Source organism: Dermacentor variabilis, chromosome 11 (genome assembly GCF_050947875.1).
Source record: "Dermacentor variabilis isolate Ectoservices chromosome 11, ASM5094787v1, whole genome shotgun sequence".
In the NCBI taxonomy this organism is placed as follows: domain Eukaryota; kingdom Metazoa; phylum Arthropoda; class Arachnida; order Ixodida; family Ixodidae; genus Dermacentor; species Dermacentor variabilis.
This window is the reverse complement of record NC_134578.1, coordinates 55,420,568-55,443,192: the sequence shown is the minus strand read 5'-3', so window position 1 is coordinate 55,443,192 and position 22,625 is coordinate 55,420,568. Positions and strand designations below refer to the sequence as shown.

Genomic DNA, 22,625 nt, shown 5'->3' with positions numbered 1-22,625 from the left:
TTTTCAAGTGAGTTTAGAGGAAGCGGAGGCTCATTCTAATAGTTACTGACAATCAGCGAAAGTGAGGGCGCAGCCATCAGGAGAATTCACGAGCCATGGATGCCGCCATGTTCGACAACGCTATTTCCATGTGGGCGTAAACATTACGAACGTTAAACTCGCCAAATAACGTACGTTATTATAGCGTACGTGAACCATAGAAACTCAATAACGTTCGGAGCATGCGCAGTGAGGACAACGCTATATTCTTTTACGTGCGTAACACGTTTTACGTTTGGTTGCAAACGATATCTTAAAACTGTCTAATACACAGTTGTTGAGACCCTAACCTCCGCATTCAGAAATGCGCCTTAACTGGGAGCCCATGCTTGAATTGATCAAGACAAGGTCTGGCGTGAAGACGTCGAACAAAACACAATGAGCGCGTCTTGGGCATGCTCACTCCAGGCGTGACACAGATCAAGTCAAGCGTGGGCTTTGAGTTCATGAAGGTGCATTTCTGAATACGGGGTTAAAGAATTCAGTACAAGCTGCACCCACATAAGCGAAGTACCCACCTGCACCCATCTGCCCGCCACTTCTGAAAGAGAACCGAGCCAGCCAGACGACGGTCACAGCTTAATGGCTTAATGAATCTTATCTGTCCAACAGCGGTAGAAATGAAGCCTACGCTACCTGAATTTGGCATCCGAGCCGCAGTTCTCGCTATGTTATCGTAGCAGCGTTAGTTTCATAGTAATTCCGAGTCTTTTCAATCTCTATTTATCTATATTTTGGCAACGTGCGTGAGCACACAGGCCAGGCTAAACCTCCGTTCAATTGAAAAAGCATTGCCGCCGTCTTGTCTTCTTCTTCTTTTAATCAATAGGAGTTTAGCTATCCTTGGTACCAGGCATAGGTCGGCAAGCTCAATCGTAAGTCGACTCACTCAGACCCACTCAGACTGAGATCGACCCGTGAGTCTGAACGCAGCCCGGCTCAGTGAGATTTCGGCGCTCTTGAATACGAGTGTGCCCTGCTCAGTAAAATTTCGGCGAATCTGAATCAGAGTGAGCCTGGCTGAATAAACTTTCAGTGAGACTGAGTCCGAGTGAGCCCTTAGCAAGAAACTTACTCTGTGAGTGAGTCTGGGTCAGTTCTGCTTACTTCGTCGACCTAAAGATTAAAACGTCGCTAAAGTACCGGCGACGGTGGCCACGCGATGTGGGGCGCAGCGTGCACAGCACGAGTGCATTACAAAACATTGGGGCAGACGCTCCCCACCGGGGAATCGTCATACAGTGCGTAGCGTCCTTCGGAATTACGTGTCAGGCTCATACTCTCCTAGAAGCCGAGGCCGTCGTATTGATAAGCTACTCGAAAGAATACCACGAACGCTACGATCACCTCACCCCCCCCCCCCCCCCCTACCGGTAGACTCGTTCTGCAGCCAAACTTGTGTTTGATAAATTGAAGACTCTACACATGGTACACGCATACAGTGTTATATTAGTATACAGTGGTTTACTATATGCAGGAAATTTCTGGGCGTTTTTTGTGCCTGGCTTAATTGTGAAATGTGAAGTGTACCGGACGCCGGTCTGGAATGTCTGGCGCTACCCTACAACGGCATCTGGCGTTTGCGTATCGAAACCATGACGGCACTGGCGGTTCGTTTGGCAGAGCGAAGGAAAGCAACTGAAATGCACGTTGTCAGACATAGATGGCGCCACTCACTTTTTGTTACATACATCCATTTCTAGAAGCACAGACACAGAATGCTAATGATTAAAACACACACACACGCACACATACAAGCACTCAAGCCTAAGCATCTACTCCGTGCTGCAACTGTTGTGTATTGAGAATTTTCCGTTGTCTTCTTCCTCCGTCTCCAGTGGTTACAGCGGGCCTACACGTTTTCAGCCTAACTGCACCGTTTGCGCTGCAAGCACAACAGTCTCGCCTGACTAAACTAAGCGGGTCCAACAGGTTTAGGCGGACTCTGTGCGCTGATTCGTAACGACGTTTTCGCCGCGTCGTATACATATACACAGACCCACAGAGTCCAGGCGCATGGCCCCCGCATCACGCAGCTGCCACCCGGCCTAGCCCTGCTGACCTATAAAAGGATAGCGCTTTGACAGCTCTCGCTAAAGCGGACGCTCCGAAACTTCCTTGATGGGGCTGTAAAGTTCGATCGATCAACGCTTTCGCGGCGAGCGTGACAGGACCGCAATTCTGCAATTTCGAAACGATTGCCCTTGCGGCGAACGCTACGGCTAGCATAGAGTACAATAACAAGCAACCTACGTAAAATGAAAAAAAAAAGTTTTATTGTTTACGCACTGCCGCCATGGTAATGTCAAGAAGAAAATGTCATATTAATCGGGACGCAAACATGAGGAGTGCCAGTCAGGGGAATTGCGCTTGCAATAGATCTTGACCTCCATGACACTGAAAGTAGTTGGCTGATTCGCCCGCTACGTGTAAAAAATAGAGACAGAGCGTATAGACACGTAAGCCGAAAACTACAGCTTGTTCTGGCGGCGACTGCCCCGCAGGAGGATTTGTGACAAAATTGAAAATTTCACCAACAGTGCTTGATAACAGAGGCACATCGGCGTTAGATTAACTGCGATAATCGCCAACAGGATGATTATTTCTCTACGTTTCAGTAGTTGACTCTTTAGTAAATTACTTGAGCGGCATGTTGTCATTTTGTACTGGCTTTGCGTGCTTATAACTGCTTCAAAAAAGCTGCGTTCCCATCCAGCATTTTCTTTTTGTCAGGGTATAGCGCATAAGTAAGCAGGAATCTCGAAATACCGGTTACTGTGCACAGCGAAGAGACCACAGTATGACAAGGCGAATTTATCGCACATATTCGCAGCATTTAGTGGCGCATGTCGACTACTCACCTGAAGCGATAACGTCCCCCGTACCGAGACCACGACTGTCCGCTTCTCATGGTCCACGGCTACGAAAAATGGCGTCTCACCGACCTGCCGTGCAGATCAAAAAGGTAAATAAAATATACGTTACCTGCTGTACATAAAATAGCCAACACATGAATGACATGAAGTGCAGACACGTGAATAATCTAATTATCGTCTACAGCTAATGTCCACAGTAGATACATTCTCTAACGCAGCTAAGCCTCGTTTTTTGACTACCGAGTGTCCTAAGCAAAAAGTGAATTAGTTGATTGCACCCAGGGTTCTTTAGATATAAAGGACAGAAGACAAGAATGGTGCAAACAAATCGGAAATCATGTTCATCATTGCTGTTTACATATTGCGTGGTAATCGGTGGTTGCCAAATCATGCCATCCGTGAAATGTTTCCAACTCTGCAATTGCTTCCGGAACATGCAATTTGCAAAAGCATTGCCTTCGAAATAACTTTTTGTTACTTGGAGGGTGCCGCTCGGCCGTGTATTAGGTCACTACCTGTTGGGTGCAGCGAGAGTTCACGTATCTCTTCTTTCTTTTGGGGGGGAGGAGGGGGGAGAGGGATCTTTGTACGGAAAGCATAAGTAGAGGTATTGTGGCAAGCAAATCTACGGAAAGCCAAGCCATTAGCCGCAGACTCTGAGATCCCTGTGCCTCGCTGTACTACTCAAACCATTCGTGCTTGGTTTATAGATGGTGCTGACGGCGTAGGACTCGCACTTGTGCAAGTCGGATGAAGGAAACTGAGGGGAGGTTGCGCGTATACTATAGGAGGCTACACGCAAAAAAAAAAAGAAGAAGTTTGGTGCAATTGGTTGAATATTCGTTGCTTTCGTTACTCGCACTATCAAAAAAATTTGTATCAGCTGGCCACACTTTGCATTCATTCACTATTGCCGGGAATCGCCAATATTACATCTCTTAACGCCGAGACATGGTTGTTCAACACCATCCGCAAGTCCAATTTTTAGCACTGCGATATATCAGCTTCTCGTAACCCATTCAGAGTCAGGCACCTCTACAGCGAACCGTGTACAACGAAATGACCTGTATAACGAACGGACACTTCTGTTCCGCTTATATTGTGAACTGTGGCAATGCGCGAACTTCACAACCACGTGACCTGTGTAGAGAATGATTTTTGAAGCCACAAGCACTTTGTTATAAAGGCATTCGACTCGTGCAAAAGATTCACAGAGGCTGCACTTACGTCCACGTGGTATGTGACGTAGACGACCTCCATGTTGTGGTTGTCGACCATATGCCTGAGTGCTGCGTAGTTGCAGTAGCAGCAGTTGTCCTCCACAACGAGCGCCCGGTCGCGCTTTTTCTTGCGCGTTGGGAAGCAGCAACACCTAAACCGAAGTGAGGAAGGCAAAAATAAATTTTAAAAATGTTCACAGCAGGCACCGAAGGCAACAACTCTTGTCATGTGCATCCTGAGTGTCACGCTTGAAGCGGGAACTTCAAAGTTGCAAAACATTTTGATCAACAAACTTAGTTTGAACTCGTAAGATTATGTTTTCTGAAGTAAATTTCTAGTCGCTCGGAGCAAGAACGTTTTCTTCCTAGCGGATAAAAGAGATGCCAAACTTTCCTTTTTTGAAATTCACGTCGAAATCGCATTGCTTGTACGTCAGTGTGACGTCACTGATTCCGAATTATTTTCTTGGTATTTAGGCCATTTTGGCCCAAAACAAGAATACTCGAAACTCACTAGGTGTAACCTTTTGTTCCTTTTGAAATGCTGTATAGTCATCCTTTCCCTAGAAAAAAAAATAATTAACGTTGACAAAAATTTGTGACATCACAGAGAGCTGGCACTCGAAAATGGGGGCTGTGTCGCTGGCCATCTTGACACGTATTGGCGTCTTGCAATTGTATCGTATTGGCATTGAAAAATAAAAATTTAAAAGAACAGATGAACTTAATATTTCGAATTTAACATTAATTTACCTAACTTGGCAGCAGAAAAATGTCTACGCCTGCAAGGAGATAGCGAGGGTGCACAAGAACGGTGACCCACGAAGGCCGCTGACGTCTGATGACGTCGCAACGCCCCATGCAGTCGCGTGCGACCAGCTTTACCTGAGGCTCGGAAAGAGGTGGCAGCATCCGGTGCTCCCACGCGTCATCATGTACATAGGCCAGCCGTAGACACCCAGCGCGTAGTGCATGTAATGCGTGATGACCATGACCGCCTCGCAGACGTTCTGCCGATGATGCATGGAATGGAGAGGAATGCAGGAGGGAAAAAAAACGGAAAAAAGAAAACACGATGAATAACACGAGTTGTTCAGCGCGAACCGATACTTCTGTGGCAGCACTCAATTTAACACCCCAGGAACTCCGATGCGCACGTTATACAAGGTCTATAACTTCAAGCAACGCGCTTAATTACACCACACGCTCTTCCAACCCCGGCCAAACGTGCCACTTGAGATTCCCAGCTCGTCTTCCAATTTCTATTGCGCCAGCTGTTATATTCCTCTCAAATAATTTTTATCCACATTTGGAGCGGAAGTTCTGAAGTGGCCATACCGCGTCTGATCGCAATAACAACTTCATTCTAGAAAAAAAAAACACGCGGGCTTTCAGAATGGATTAAGCTAAGGGAACGGGTAATTGTTCGACAGGGCTTTGCAACAACCTTCTTCCAAACATTTTCTTCCTTTTCTCTTACGCGCATTGCGCGTCGAGAAAAAAGTGCAAGCAACCAAAGACAGAAACGTTCAAGCAAAGCTCGCGGCATGCTGTGACGAAGCTCATTAAACACGCACAACTACGACTAGGATGATTCTTAATTTAATAACTAAAATGTGTAGCTTGCATGGGGCCTGCAGAGAGAGATTCCCGTGTCTGGTCCCTATGCCACGTCACGCAATCTAATTCATCGTTTCGCTTACGCGTTTCCCGCATAATCCGCAAGATGCACACACCATTTGATGCACGCAGAATCGAGCAAAAACCAAGGCCCGTATAAACATTAATGTTAATATAATTGAACTAGTATAAACAAGTAAACGTGCGCAGTTCTTATTAGCCTCGCTTCACGTTCATTTTTTGTCTTTAACCGCCTCCTCCTTACCAAACGTTTTGCAAAGCACCGCCATACATATCGAACGAGGACGTCGAGCGCTATAAAACGTTCTTATTTCAAAACCCGCTATTACTCCCTCAGGCCATTCCTACCACTCGGAAGGAACGGCGATAAGACCACGCGACAAAGGCGAGTACGTATGGGGAATCGGGCAAGACTGAAGAGTCCCGTCGGAACTCCTCTAGTTCCAACTGAATTAGAACGACTTTTATACGAAGACGGCAAGACGACAATAACACAAGTTGAAAGGACGTACGCTAAGTGCCCGCTGAATTTTACTTACGAAAAAAAATACAAACGAAAAAGAATGGCTTTCGAGAACACCAAGCCACCAGGATCGTCAAATAATAACAATATAAAAAAAAACAATTACGACCAGTCTGCTCAGAACAGACGTTCGATCAACGGCACGAAACACTGTGCCGGATAAGAATGAAGCAAAGCTACAACGCTCACCTGAATCGCGAGTCTTTGCTTCACGCGAATAAACTTCGGTGGGTAATCTGGCGCGCGCATCCTGTCAGTATATTTTTTTTGTCCCCTCGTCGACTCGTACCGCTCTTTTAGCATTCGATATGCGCGACCGACTACACTACCGCTCGAAACATGGTACTGCCGCTTTTGTTCCGTGCTTAGATTTCGTGTTTGGAATAAACGCGCACTTATACAGGGTCTCTCGGGAACGCAGATTCGGCAGCGGTGCAGTTCCTCCGGACATTTCACAAGTGCCCGTCAAAGCACCGGAAAAGAAAAAAAAAAATGAATCGTGAAATTATCTTTTTGTATGTTGAATTTGTTTCTATGTTTTGGGGCATTCGAAAGTTTTCTTTTTTTTTCGTCGGTTTCCTTTGATTCTCCGTTGCCACTTATTATAATCGTATTATACGATCGTCATCATCCTCATCATCTTCATTACATGTCCGCTGCTGGTCGAAGGCATCTCGTACATTATATGTCCGCTGCTGGTCGAAGGCATTTCGTACCGCTGCCGAACTACGTCTTGCGACAGCTGATACCATCGTATGCGTGCAAGTTTACTAATTTCGTGACGACACCTAGTCCGCAGCCGTCGTCGACTATACGTTCCATTCTTTTTCACCTATTTGGTGAATCTAGCGGACAATGGGTTATTTGTCCGACGCATCTTGAAAGTGTTGCTGGTCTTAGCAAATTCTGCTAAGCAGGTCTCACCAGTCCTGGGCTTTGATTTCACGTTTACAACACTTGTCCAGAAGTTAGTAATTAAAGTAAGTCGTCGTATTTGAGTTACTTATCGAAGCTATCATCGAAACCTGTCCTGCTACTTATTCCTATCAAACCACTTAGCCTATCTGCAATAACGGCATGAGGCCTAGATACGACAGTTCGTTTTGAAAAAAAAAAAGCTTGTTCCGCGCGAAAAGGGTATGGTGTACTCCCACGTGCCGGCAGTGTACGTTTTATGCGGGCTCATTTTTCCGTTTTCCTTCTCTGGCAACGAAAGTCGATCACAAAACAAACATTTTGGAACCAGATCGTTAGACTGCCCGCATCCGCAACGCTCGTTCTGCAACGCGTATAAAAATGGAATCACAAGCGGATGCACGGTTAACGAGAGCAGCGCGCATCAAATGCGGGCTCGTCGACCTACCGGATGATTGACGTCCAGGAACCTGGTGGCGGGGGTGACGGCGACCCCGGAGAGAAACTGGTACGTGTCGTTGCCCTTCTGCAGTTCGGCAGGAACGTGGGGCCACATGCGATGCGGGGTTTGAAACTCGTGACACGTTGTACGACAAGTCGTATCAAGAGTATTATTTTCAGACAGTTGGCGAAGCACATTTTAAGAAAGGCGAGAGAAGAGAAGAGAGCAGGGAAGAAGGAAAGGCCGGGAGGTTAACCGGACTGAGTCCAGTTTGCTACCCTACATGCGGAAAGGGGAATGGGAGTGAGAGAGAGAGAGAAAACATGAGTCTATACAACACTTTCACATGCACTAAGTTAGGTGTAGGATGTCTATAGTCGGGCACTCAAGTCTTGCATTCAGGTAATAAAGAAGCACTCGAGCTGCTTTCTGGGCTAATGAACTGTGAGGCCTGGCTCCCAAGATCTTTGCTTCTGTAAATGGCCTGTCGTCCTGTCTAATCAAGGTACACTGGAGTTAAAAAGGTGAAACACGAATCGTGGGCCCAAGAAGATAAAACCATAGACGAAAAACGAGCCTCGTTCCACGACGTAAACCCGTAGTTCGCGTGAGCGTACATCTCACTTCTGCCTTCAGTGTTTATCTAATTATTATCTTATTTACGCAATTGTTATTTCCAAGCGCCGTCACTGAACTACTTACGTGTCTCTCCGAGTGCCGAGTTATGTCGGGCTTTGAAGCCATCCGCTCCGTGTCGCTACTTGTGCGAGTTGGCACCACGCCAATTACGCCAATGACGTCATCTGCAGCACCACTTGCCTATTCTCATCTAGGTCATCCATCATCCGCCGTGAGAGCTTCGCCTCTGACTTCATTGTTGGCGCTGTGCCAACTTTTATCGCCAAGCTTCATACACCCGCATCGCGAATCATCGCGAAGCTTCAATCAACTCTCGTTCTTGCTGAGTCTTAGCCTTCCCCGCGACTAATATTTTGTCGGAGATGGAAGTGCGGCCGCAATCCTTGCAATGCAGCAGATTATCTTCCGTGCCTGTGGGTACCAGATTATAATGTTCCAGCATCCGATCATTCACACAGCGACCGGTTGGCCCTAAGTGTACGTTGCCACATTTTAACAGGATACTGTACGCTACACATGTGTCGCACGTGCAAAACTTGTTTGCATGCTTGGTATTGCATGCACTCCTTAGCGAATTGTGCTGCAATGCCCTCAAACAAAGCCTTGCAAGCTTACAAGGTGCAGAACAAACCAAACTGGCATCGTTTCTTGCCGCTACCTTTTTCAATCTGCGTGAAATGCGATGCACATGCGGCATAACCAGCAGGATCTTTTCTTTTTCACGCACTTCGCGATCCCTTCCGTTTTTATTTTCGGAGGTCTGCGCACAGATTCAGCCCCTACAGTGATCAAAGCCTTGGGATAGCCTGCCGCTAACAGTCTTCTCACTTGCTGCGCGACGCTGTCTTGCATTTGATGCGTACAACTCTTTTCCACCGCATAGGACAAGAACAAGTTGGCTATGCCACGCTTGTTGTAGATGCAGCGAAACCCTCATCTTAATACTTCAGTACTTTTCGTTCTAACGTACATGTCCGCGCTGCTCCACACGTTACAAAGTACTGAAAGTGTGTATAATGCGTTCGCCAAGGCAGCTTTTTTGATTCCTAATGACGCCAAGAGACCGAGCCTGATGCCAGCAACGGTCAGAAATCTAATCGGGAGCGCGCACAATGATCTCGCTCACCTTGTGAGATATGTACCATAGCACCAAGGTGCTTCTTATATGATGTAGGAGAATCGATTGTGAAGGTTGGGCCGTTTAAGTTCGTGAACTTGATTTGCGCCAAGAAAACCTGTCCAAGCTCTCACACTTGCATTATAAGAAGCCTACGGCACGATCAATATTCCGGCTGCTTTTAACCGCACCAAATAAGGCTGAGAACCAATACAAAAATTACTGACCTCGTTTTATCGTTCGATTGTTCAGTTTCGTAATATCTAGATACGGAGTAAGTTGAGAATTCATGTGCGTAATTAACGAAGCTACGTTAATTAGCTTTTCAATAATTGACCTTAGGTGGCTAAAGTAAATGAGCCCGTCCTCGAGATTATCTGGCCGAGCGAAATGGTTTTGATTAAACATGCTTCTGTAAAAGATATCTGAACGAATATTTTGCAATTAAACGCTCTCTGAAAGCGCAAATGACGCAGAAGAAGCACGTCTGTAAGGTCAACCTGAGCGCACTTAGCCTTTTTAGATATTGCCACCAATAGTACCGCTCCATGAGCATGTTCCTTGCGGCGAGTCCGCTTTTCATTTTACAGCGAACGTTGTATATGACTAACATTCCGTAGTTTTTTCGGCGTCCGGCAACAGAAACGGACTTAGCGATTTCCAACAAACCCATACAGGTCCAGTGCGGCGGCGCAGATGTCAAAATGCGGAACAGATTAGAACGCTCGCCGTGAACAATAGCGCGACGTCAAGATAAACGTTGGTGTAATAGAAAGAATTTGGGACGAAGCGAATTTCTTTTTACAGCGAAAGCCGTATATGGACTAACCCGTAGTTTTTAGGAATCTGGCAACACAAACGTACTTAGCGATTTCTCACAAACCTATACACAATGGATGTCATTGTTTGTTTTGGGTGTGATGACGTACGGGTCCAGTACGGCGGCGCAGATGTCAAAATGCGTAACATATAAGAACGCTCGCCGTGAACAATAGCGTGACGTCAAAGTTATCGCAGTATATATGTACTGCGCAGTTATTGCAGTATATATATACTGCGATAATCTTGACATCACGCTATTGTTCACGGCGAGCATTCTTATCTGTTCAACATTTTGACATCTGCGCCGCCGCACTGGACCCGTAAGCAGGAGTGGTATCGGCGCTAAAAACAGCTGCGTTATCGATGGGGCGGACACGTATAGTTTGTACAACCAAAGAACAACATGCGTACGAGGAGCGCCGGAGGGAACAGCAACGGGAATGTAAACGACACCGGCGCGAAACGACCACCGACGAAGAAGGTTCCCGCGATGCTGAACAAAAACGAAAACGAACGACGAAAACGAAAACGAGCCCGGGTACCTTCGAATGAACAACGACTCCAGACCCGCGCAATGCAAAAAATGGCAACCATTCCACTCTGTAAAGATGGAATGGCAGCGAAAATGCTTTGCTTTTCGTTTGGGAGCTCTGACTGTCGTCAGCTTTCGCTGCCACTCCATCTTCACAGAGTGCAATGGTTGTCATTTTTATTCGTTTTTTTTTCGAAGGCACGCAGTTTAAAGCTTTAATGTCGGTTAGCAGTGAACGTGTGCCGCCGAAAGTTCGCTTGGTCGCGAAAGGATAAATGACGCAATGATGGGGAAGATTTAGCACATCGCTGGCATCAAGAAAACGCACTGCCGCCGAGGCAAGGAAGATAACGAAGGCAAACAGCTAGGCAGCTTCTCATGTAACTGTGCCGATGGTGACGGAGCCATCGTAACAAAATCTGGCGCAGTGATATTGACGGCTCAGACAGTTTTTTGCGTTGATTTCGTCTTCAGAAAGAGACAATGCTATAAATGCAGCGTCATTCGTTCTTGTCTCGTAGATTCAAATATGGCTTTAAAAAACCGTATATGCCCTCGTCAAGTCTGATGAATGACTTTTTGTGTGTACTCACCAAGTGTCTTTGATACTGGAATAAATGATTGATTGATTTATTGATTTATTAATTGATTGATTGATTGACATATCCCATTTGTCCGCGAGAGTAGGTGTAAGCAGGTAAATACTCGCTCACACACGCACACGCACACAGAGATACGACACATGTTCTCCCGCATATACACATCTACACGCGCCAACGCGTGCACGCACGCACGCACACAGAAATGCATGCACGCGTACACGAACACTGTTACGATCGGCCAGCGGGGGTGGTGACCTTCCATTCTTTCCTAGCCCACTGCGACGAATCGCTTCGTGAAGATGACAATGCGCCCCGCAGTGCTCGCAAGGCGAGACACGTTTGGCGTACCGAGTACTGTTAGCTGGTTCACTGTCGCCTTCGCGGACCGACAGAAGCAAGGAATCTAGAAAACGGTGCACTACGGCGTTCCCTTACGGACCCCGGTAGCCGCCATGGTCGTTTTACAGCCGCCCCAGCTAACAGCGGGGTCACCCCAGGAACCAAGACGCGCCAGCTTGAGCGCGACAACGCCTCTTGACGAGGCTCACCTCCTTTCTGTGTGTTATGTGCATAGAGGGGCAAGTGAGTGTGTGAGCGCTCGCCCTCGACGCGGGTGTTTCGATGTCTTTGGGCGATCTGATTGGACGTAGGTTGAACGGCAGTTTCTCTGGCCTAGGGATCTAGGGAAGACAGCGCTTTTAAGCAGACGTTTCCGGCTCCTCGGTTTGCTTCGTTTCAGCCATGCTAGACTGATGAGATGTAACGTTCTCCACTCCTCATGTAGATATTGTAAATAAACCGAGTACTCCTCGTTCTGGATGAGAACGCGTTCTTCCCTTCAACAACGTCCTTGGCGTGGATGAGTCGGACGAAGGCATGGGCTAACTACTCCTTTTTGCCCTGCCCGACCCCAGCTGATAGGTGTAACATTAAGGGATAAGAAAAGAGCAGATTGGGTGAGGGAACAAACGCGAGTTCATGGCATCTTAGTTGAAATCAAGAAAAAGAAATGGGCATGGGCAGGACACGTAATGAGGAGGGAAGATAACTGATGGTCATTAAGGGTTATGGACTGGATTCCAAGGGGAGGGAAGCGTAGCGGGGGGTGGCAGAAAGTTAGGTGGGCGGATGAGATTAAGAAGTTTGCAGGGACGTCATGGCCACAATTAGTACATGACCGGGGATGTTGGAGAAGTATTGGAGAGGCCTTTGCCCTGCAGTGGGCGTAACCAGGATGATGATGATGATGATGATGACCCCAGCTCTCGCAGCAGGCGGATTCAAATACGGAGACACAAACACGCGCGTATGCGCAAATGCGAGTACACAGGCACGTAGGCTCAAAGCGTGCAGACGCATATATATATATATATATATATATATATATATATATACATACGTTGCCTCTCCTACCCTACAGGCTCAGAACAACGTGGACGTGCAAATAGACTGAGTGACACTCGTACGGCAATTACCGTTCAAACTCCAGCTGTTATAAATCCCTTTACCGCTTAAATTTGGCGCTTCTTCAAGTCAATGGGCCCTCTGCCGAGAGGGAGTACAACCATGTGCTCCTCCTGCCGTAAAACGCTGCTTTAACGCACAACGAATGTTTCGACTAAGAGCCATAAATGCGTATGTTCTCAGAAGGGGCTTCCATCTAGGCGCAGTCAGTTGAAGCTTCTTGTTATTAGCCCGATATATTGAAATAAAATTTTCTGAAATTTCGCCCATTAACTTACGCATGCGTATTGCCTTAAAGTTCCACTGAATGGTGAAGGTGCAATCAGCAGAATTCATGAGTATGTCGATGGCACAAGTTCCAATATATTTTCTTCTTTTTTTCTTTTTAATTTAACACAAAGACATGCACATGCTTGTTATGTTGTCCAAGGCATAAAATCTGTTTATAAAAGTGTGACTTAACAAACGAGCAAACACACTGCTACCTTTTAGGAAGGAAAAATACAACATACATACGTGAAGAGCACCACTGAAAAACCAATACTGAAACCAAATCTTGAATTTTGTGTTGCTGCCATCTAGCGGGAGAATGCAGAGCTAGGTCCTATGTGGCCATATGTGGCTTAAAAAATATATCACGGAGCACGGTGTTGAACCGCTACTAGTACTAGTACTAATAGAACCGCTACTAGTACTAGCCGGAAGCTACGTACGTGCGATTAAACAACTCTGCCACCGCTTCCGACGTTTCCAAAATGATACGCTTGGGTTTATCAAGATGACACGTGAATGTGCACAACTGTATTTCAAAAATCACTTTTGGAAACAGCGGTACGCCATGTGTAGAGAGTCCAGATAGGAATAAATGGAAAGCTGAGTCTCCGGACTACGTACGCTACAGCGGCTATTACATTAGCAGCCGTAGCTTTATCACAGCTACCGTTTCTGTCCGAAAAATCGAGTACAAATTTTCGTTATTTCCATAAGCTTCCATTGCTGAATCTTTAACAGCTCTGGAAGCGAAATTCTCGATATCCACAGCATGATCACAATATTTGTCTCGTGTGGATTGTCTTCTAGGACATGTCCGTCACCTGCCTTTTTCAATATCGACTTGCACTTTTGGTTATTCGCGAAAAACACGCTCGTTTGATTGAAAACGCACAAGCTTCGTGCAGCGGCCGCTTGGGGCGCTACGTGTCCATTTTACATGCCCAGAAAAGCTGGATATGTTTAGCTTGGGTTGTCGGGCGAACAATATATCCTTCCTTTCTTTTTTCTCCTTATAAGAAACAGTTATACAGTATGAAACTCTCTCTGCCAGAACGCAATGAATGAATGACTTACCGTATGGCGGCCATCAGAAAAAAACGGAGTCTGAAATTACTGCGCGATTATCTCTTTTCTTCCTTGTAAATAAAAAAAACACGCGCCAGTCACGGCCACGCGAGAAGCAAAAGGAGAAATATCTTAAGGCAAAAGTGTAGCGAAAGCATATTTGAATGAGAAGGCGGCATGCCAAAATGTACTAAATGTTCCAGGTATATCTCATAAACGCGACCTAATTTGCTCACCAAGCAAGATATATAGGCTGTAGTTGGTCCCTGAGTGTTATAGAACGTAATTTCTCTGTACAAATTCAGACGGGAGAGAGCGAGATACACACAACTTGCTCGGATTCCGTCGTGTAGATAATGGAGGTCTGCAGAGCAGCTGCGCCAATAGAGGTTCACCAAGATCGTATTACTTTCGCAACAATGGCTATCCCCAAAACGCCGTCCGACTACACTCCAGTTTCAACACATTTCACCTTCGCTCCTTCTCACGTCTCAATGGATTCGGGTTCAAGCAATCTCAATTAGAAAACGCCCAACTGTTACAAACACAATACGACCTTTCTGTAAAGTCCTTCTTCTGTCCCCCCCCCTCCTGCCCTCCGCCTACACCTCCATGACCTGGCACGAATCCACAGACAACACAGAAATAAAGGAAAGAAAGTAAGAAAACATGGGATAGAGCTCCACTCGCTGTTCATGTGCCGCTTTGGCGTAACACGGCTTCCGAGACACCCGGCTTGTTCTTATACACATTTTTTCGTAGAGCCTACGGCGCCTCCTTATTGAGGACTGCAGCGCGCACAGGCAAAGGAAGCAAAGACAGAAAAGTAACTAATTAATCCACAAGAAATGCATTCGCAAAGCAAAATAGATAGACATATATGTAAAAGAATGAAGGCAAGGAATAAAATGGTTGAAGTACAGGAGGGAAAAGAGAGAGAGAAAAAAACTTTATTTGGTTCCTTCAAGGATTTAGCGTCTCGAGGTCTCCGTCGTCTTCTTGGGCGCCGGCGACTTGGACCTTCTTCCGGCAAGGGTGGGCCCCTATTCCAGTGCTCCACTGAGCCTAGCTACCTCACTAGCCTGCTGCACTAAGGCCCTTTGGGCCGTAAGCTCGCAGCTGGTAAGCCGACTCTCCCATTACTCCGCACTCGGGTTATTGTGTTGGTGGAATGATTGATTGTGTTTACATTCCCATGTGACGTGATATAGTGTGGGAGTGGCCCCGCACCATGGGCAGGTGTCTCTGTATTGTGTTGGGTATATTTTGTTTAGGATGCATAAATTTGGCAAGGAGTTTGTCTGCAATCTGCGCCAACTCGTTGCTTCCTCCTTCGTTAGAGCTTTGTGCAGTGGGGGATATTTGGCTCTCATCCCTCTGTATATGTTTAAGATTTCTGTGTATCCTCCTTTACAAGCGTGTGGGTGATACTCCGGGGCGTGCGACTGCTCTGCTCGGAACGTGGTCTCTCGAGCTAGGCTGTCTGCCCTTTCGCTACCCTCTATGCCTGCGTGGGCAGGAATCCAGATTAACTTGTGCGTAACGTTCCTCTCGGCGAAGTTGCCTCCGCCAAGAATTCTGAGGGCGGCTTTGCTAATCCTGCCCCTCGTGTAATTTCTGCACGCTTCCTTCGAGTCTGTTAAGATGTTTAGAGGCCTGCCTGTCCTATATCCTTCTACTGCCGCCAGCGCCACGGCAATTTCTTCGGCCTCCGCTGTGCCGGCTGCCTTTGCCGTCGCACATGTGATCAGATTCCCGTTGCCGTCCACCACCACCGCCGTGGCCGTGCGCTTCCCTTCTCGCGGGTACGTGGCAGCATCCGTGTATACCGTGTTGTCTAGTAGCGCTAGTGTATTTTTCACGTATTCGGCTCGCGCCTGCCTTCTGCTCTCGTGGAGGTTGGGGTCCATGTTCTTAGGTACTTGCCTAACGCTTATTGTTTTTCTTAAGCAGTCGGGCACGTCTGCGTATCTATCTACGTGTCCGCTCGTGTCCCGTCCCAGCCTAGTCAGGAGCGCTCTCCCTGCAGGGATGCTCTTGAGTCTGGCATTTAGCGTTTCGAGCAGGGCTTCCGCCAGTTCGCTGACGGTGTTGCTGATGCCCAGTTGGAGCAGTTTTTCGTTTGACGTGTTTTTTGGCAGATGGAGAGCCGTCTTGTATGCTTTCCTGAGTATCGTGTCCGCCTGTTCCCTCTCTCCTTTGGTCATCGCGTGGTACGGTAGCGAGTAGATGACTCGGCTGACGACCAGGCTGCCGACGAGTTTGAGTGTGTCTTCCTCTTTCACGCCGTATCTTTTTTGGGAGACCCTGTTGATCATCCGGCCCACCTGCTCCGTCACTTTGCTCAGCAGGCTGATGGTGTGGCTGCATTTTCTTCTGCCCTGTAGCCACATGCCCAGGATCCTGATCATGTTCTTTTCCGGGATATTTTGACCGTCAAGCGTTACTTCCAGTGTTGCTTGGGTGGGGTGTCTACCTACTCTCAGTAGTTCGGATTTTTCTGTGACGCATACCAGTCCCCTCTCTCTGGTGTACTTTTCGACACAGCGCACAACCTCTTTTAGCTTCTCTTGTTTTTCTCCCAGTGAACCTTGCGTGACCCAAACCGTGACGTCGTCCGCGTACATAGCGTGTTGGATGCCCTGGATCTCGCCGAGTCGTTTTGCCAGGCCGATCATCGCCACATTACATAGCACGGACGATATCACGGAGCCTTGGGGTGTGCCTTTACACGGTGTGGAGATGGTGTCGCTTCTCAACTCCCCCAGCCCTACCGTTGCCGTTCTGTCGGTTAGGAAGTCCTTGACGTAGTCGTGTACTTTCCTTCCGCATTTGGTGTTGTTGAGGCCCTCCATTATGGCCGCGTGGCTGACGTTGTCGAAGGCGCCTTCGATGTCGAGCGCCATCACAACGTTTTCACCCGCCTTGGGCATTGTGTAGAGTACCTCCTCTTTGAGTTCTAGGAGGACGTCCTGCGTCGATAGGTTGGCCCTGAAGCCATACATGCTGTCAGGGTACCACCTGCCGTTCTCCAGGTGCTGCTGGATCCTTCTGGTGACTATTCTCTCATACAGTTTTCCCAGGCACGACGTGAGCGAGATCGGCCTGAGATTCTCGATCTGTAGTTTCTTGCCGCGCTTGGGTATCATGACCACGACGGCGTGTTTCCATTCCGCCGGTACTTTCCCCTCTTGCCAGAGCGTGTTGAGGTACGACGTCAGCTGATCGATTGCCCCGTCGCTTAGGTTTCTTATGAGCGAGTTTCGAATCTTGTCCGCTCCCGCCGCTGTATTCTTGGTGGCCGCTCTCACGGCTACGGTGACCTCCTCTCTCGTGATGGGTCGGTCCATGTTTGGGTTTTCCTCACCGAGATAATTTTTGTAACCTTCGATTTGGTCTTTCCCGTAGCATTTTTCTCGCACTTCTTTCAGGAGCTGCTCTTCGGAACCTTCGTACTGGTGGACCAGTCTTTGGATCGACTTGCCGCTTTCGGACTTGTTCTTGCTAGGGTCCATTAGGGCCTTGAGGATGCGCCACCTTTTGGCCGTACTTAGGGTCCCGTTCAGCGAGTTGCTAAACTGTTGCCACACCTGTCTGGTCAGCTGCGTCGCGTACTCCTCCGTCTGCCTAGTGATGTCCGCTATCTTCTTCTTTAGCTTCTTGTTTAGCTTTTGTCTTTTCCATCTCTTGGTGAGCCCGCGTCTAGTCTACCAGAGCCTGAGGAGCCGCTTGTCTACCTCCGGTGCTTGTTCGGTTCTGTGCACTTCTTGCGTGTACATTTCCTGAATTTGCTTGAGTTGTTGGCTCCACTCTTCTACCGAGGTAATGTTACCCTTTCGCTGTCGACAGTGTGCTCTAAAGGCGTCCCAATCCGTCAGCCAGGCAGTACCAATTTTCTTCTTGACGTTGTCTGCCACCGTGCTGACTCTTATTATGTGGTGGTCGCTGCCAAGGTCCTCGAGCAGGTTTTCCCACTCTGCCTGCTTGACGCCCCTGATAAAGGTTAGGTCGGGACACGTGTCTGGACTGACGCTGTTTCCCTGTTAGTCGGCTGGTTTTCATCGGTTACAAATAAATAAAACAAATAAAGCAAGCACGCAAAGAAGCAAGAAAGGGGCAGAGAGTAAGTACGGAAAGAAAGAATGAACAATGAAGAAAGTGAAAAAGGAAGGAGGAAAGCGCTGCACCATAGCCGTTCCCAAAACTCTGTAGCATGTCAAAAGCTACGCACCTACAATGTAAAAACGCTCGAAGAGGTGATTTTCTTTGCTATTCCAGTTACTAATACTTGTACAGCTTGTAACAACCCCAAGAATTTCGGACATCGTCTCTGCGGCAATTCGTTGAATTTCACTGCAACACAGCAGCGCAACTCAATCGACAAGCACTTTCAGAAAGTATGCATTCAACGATCGACCTATAGTTTAAAAAAGCTTTCGTTTGCGGCGTCGAGAAGGTACTTCCTTCTAATAACATATGGACTTATGACACTTAGTCAGCACTTAGTGCTGCGTTATAGCAGTGCCAAAACATGGTCAGAGCCAAAACACTACTCTAAAGCAGCAGCGAAGTTAGGACTAAGTGCTGTAAATGCTTATGTTGATAGAAGGAAGTAAACCCCTCGGAGGTACTACTTGAAACTTGTTGACACTCGGCCAATCTTTACAGATATGTGTTTTTTTAAATGTTTCCCATTGAGTTATGCTGCCGTATTGCGGAGAAGTTAAACAGATCGTTGAAGGGGCAATGACGAAAATTCCCGGAGATGACAGAGCATAAAATAGGTGCATTCTCCAGGACGAGAGCAGGATCATCAGCTCTTCGTGAACGCAACTCAAGAGACTGGAAAACGAGACACCGCGAATCGGCGTCAACGACACCCAAAACGACGAGTATCGCGGAAGCCTTAGTAGTTCAGCAAGCTGCTCACAGCTGTAACGAGATCGGTCTCGACAGAAGCGAGAAGCCACCCAGTGGTACGGCCGTACGGGGAGACCAGCGTCCTTCGTTCCCTGCCGACGATACCGTACACACTTTCGCGCCAGAAAAGGCTTCCCGCGGACCCTTTTATGACTCGGGGTCGTCCATCGCCTGTCAGCTATGGAGAACGCGGGCTTCCGCACACGTGCGGCGTTTGAAATCAATAATAAAAAAAATACGGGTCCGCTGTGTGCCTCCGTCCTTTGTGTATACCTTCTGGTTTGCAACCAGCCTTTTCTTTTTCATAAGAGCTCGCGTTAGCGCCGTTCTTGTGCGAAAGAAAATATAATAAACACGGCGACGTGACTGCATCCTATAGCCGGCACTGTAGAAACAAGTGCACTATTCATTTGCTATGGCGGCGTACAGCGAAGTGCGGTCGTATTTGCTGTGTGCGGTATAGCCGAATGTGGCGCTAGGGAATGCCAGAATAGGAGGAGACAATGTAGGGCGCCATTTCAATTACGCGTCACTTCTTCTTTCGCTACAGTTCGAGCACATTCGTCGCCTTTTTGCCGCGGGTTCTTTCGACGTGAGGTGCAGCGTCACTTACTGCGGCGATTGTTGCTGCGCCTATTCTGTACTTCATTATCATTTTCATGATATTGTTACCCCTACCCTTGTTACAACGCGTCTTCTTACCATGTACGTAATTCTTGGTGTTGCGTTGACCCCGTCTTCTCTACAATGCTTCGTGTAAGCCCTAAAGGTAAAATAAACAAATAAACGCCAGTCTGTGGAACGCGCAAGTCTGTGGAACGCGCCAGTCTGTGGATCCTGTACAGCCCACTTATAATTCAAGTATGAACCAACTAGTCCACAAGAAAGTATTAATGCATCAGTATATTGGGGCTGGATACGTTTCTTTCTTTCTTTTTTCACGCGAAGAACACGAACACTTTGCGGAGGGTGGTGAAATGAGGGTGCCATTTTTTCGTAGTCACGCTGCGACTCCACAAAAGTCACAAACTGAATTTTTGTGGAAAGATGATAGGGAATATATATACAAAACGAAGATAGGAGAGCGCACTCGTACTTTCGTAGCGCTTTCGCAGAGTACGTAGCGTTTTTAACAACCTTGTCGTGACAACCGAACGCATCTTCCCCTTTTAGCCACTCAATTAAATTGGCTTTCAGCTTATAAGTGGAATCATGGAAAGACTCCCGAAAACGACGACGGAAAGCTTCCGCTGATAGCCGATATTTCCCTAACAATGCCGCTTTTACTTTCTGATATAGTCGTCTGCGTCGTCTGTGTTAGCCTTGCAATTATTTCGGTCGCTTCGCAAGGAAGAACGGTTAGCATCGGTTGCGGCCAACTGTCTAGTGCCGACCCGTTTTATCTCGCAGCTTCGTTCAAAAGTAACGAGAAACAATCTCATGTCTTTGTAAGTCGGCTTGCGATCCCTTATTTTTACTCCTGCTTCACCTGTGCGTCTATCATTTATTGAAATGTTATTTTCCGATTGTCTGGCCAGATCCCGTTGCACGTCTAGTTCTTCCAGCTTTATTTCGTGAGCTCTCTGTCTTTCTTCTGCAGCGATTTGCCTTTCCTCTGTAGTTCTTTGTTCAGCTTTCTCAGTTCTTTGCCTTTCTTTAGCAGCTTTTTGTTCAGCTTTCTCAGCTCGTTTCTCTATGTCTTCCCACGCTTCTGAAATTTCGTCCTCAAGAGCACCGCAGTTCTCAATCGCCTCAGTAAGCTGCGGATTTTTCCGACCTCGATTCCCGGCTCTTCGCAAATTAATAACAACTCTGGCTTTCTCCATATGCTTAAATCCATGGTCGATCCCGAACGAGGACTCGTCTGCTGTGACGTGAAAAAGATTTCAAGGGGACCCTGCACGTACAGAAACTAATTTGCTGTCTTAGAAAACACAGGCGTTAAAGCTTGGCAAACTCTCAAAGAAACTCAAGCGCTCACCATTCTGCTGAAGCCAGGACAAAGGCTGGAGCATCCCACCGCTGCCACCAGTTCATACGATCTCGACCGGGTGAGGTGGGTCTTCACCGCAAGAATCACAAAACGACGACGAATCCGGGCATCGTGATGATGAAAAAGTAGAAAGGAATGTATTCACTTCATTGGTACATGGTTGTGATTCTTATCGGAGCCGCCAGTGCTTCTCATCTAACACGGATGCCAAGACGGCCTTAAATAACCCCTCTTTCCTTCGTTGAGGGAATCGACTGGCCAATCACAAACGCCGAATCGTTCACCAACTCTATCGCCCCTCACTGGTCGCCAGCGTGCTGCTCGGGGTGTTCATGTCTTCAAGGAACTGCTCGTGGTGCTCATGCCTTCAACTACCTACTCGTGTACGTGGTGCACCTGATTCCAACGTGTCATAATAGGAGGCAACCAACTGGTATCGATGCTTTCCCCCGGGAATTCTCGACAAGGACCATTTCATCAATAATTGGCCACTTCGTGACGGTCAGGAGGGCGACGCTGCTGTCTTGAAGCAAAGTGAATGATGAGGCGTGAACATCAACGGTGACAGCTGCGCACGTGTTGCTGATGGGGCATCACCCCGTCGCCAGATGTGGTAGCCCATGGCTTCTTGCAAAACTTAAGCCGATCATAACAATTCCTCTTCGAACGTCTTGACAGCAGCTTCATCGCTGGCGCTTTCGCAACGCAGACACAATGGCACGAATTCAAGAACGTCTCACAAAGGCAATGCGCAAGGTCAAGACTGATATTGCGCTTTCTTCTGGTGCATCAGGATTAGCGCCGTTATGGCGAAAGCCAAGGAGCAAGTTTTTGCGGAGGTTCGCTTTAATACTCACTCGTGTTAACTTGTGCGGACAACTTAAAACCCACTAACAAACCCGCGACCGAGAAAAATCGAGACTACAGTTTAAAAAACTTGACTCGTGCTAACCACAAAGAGAGAGAGAGGCAGAAGAGAGGAGGCAGGGAGATTAGCCAGACGCGAATCCGATTTTGCTACCGTACTCTAGGAAAACGGATATAGGAAAGAAAAGAGAGAAGAGAGAAACAGCAGACTTTTACGCACATTTGCAGGTGGGCCCTGGGTCTACAAACGGACGCGAGCGGAAACCTAAAGGTCGACTTGAGATAGTGCATTAACGCTTTCGTGGCGTTTTTTGTGCCGTCAACGCGCACAGCCCTGGACAGAGAATCTTTGTTCCCGAAAATGGTTTACAGCCCTGCACATTTAATGCTGCCCGGAGAGCTTCACGCTCGACGTCTTACCGGGGACAAAGACACAAAATGTGTTTAAAAGTTTCTGTTGTCGCACAAGAGTCGGACACGGGCGCATCACCCATTTCGATGCGGAAACAGTAGACCTTTGTAAATGCTAACCCTAGCCAGAGGCGGTACAACAATGTCGCCTCAGAGTTGGAAACATTTTCTCGCACTTGGAGCTGCACGGATCGGTCAAATGTATGTAGGTGTAGGGAGGTTGGGAGAACACCAATATTTGTGTGTCATAGCCTTGGTCACGAA

General features: G+C 47.6%; 1 protein-coding gene across 3 annotated transcripts in view; it reads right to left on the bottom strand.

The window, feature by feature from the left end:
- inaE (inactivation no afterpotential E) overlaps window positions 1–22,625 on the bottom strand; it is a 196,392-nt gene that overhangs the window by 46,031 nt on the left and 127,736 nt on the right. For all 3 annotated transcript variants that reach the window (XM_075675546.1, XM_075675547.1, XM_075675545.1), the window contains exons 7-10: window positions 7,663–7,740; window positions 5,021–5,145; window positions 4,143–4,287; window positions 2,901–2,984 (exon numbers count right to left, since the gene is read on the bottom strand). In XM_075675546.1, coding sequence (XP_075531661.1) covers window positions 2,901–2,984; window positions 4,143–4,287; window positions 5,021–5,145; window positions 7,663–7,740 — 432 coding nt within the window. The remainder of the gene's footprint in view (window positions 1–2,900; window positions 2,985–4,142; window positions 4,288–5,020; window positions 5,146–7,662; window positions 7,741–22,625) is intronic.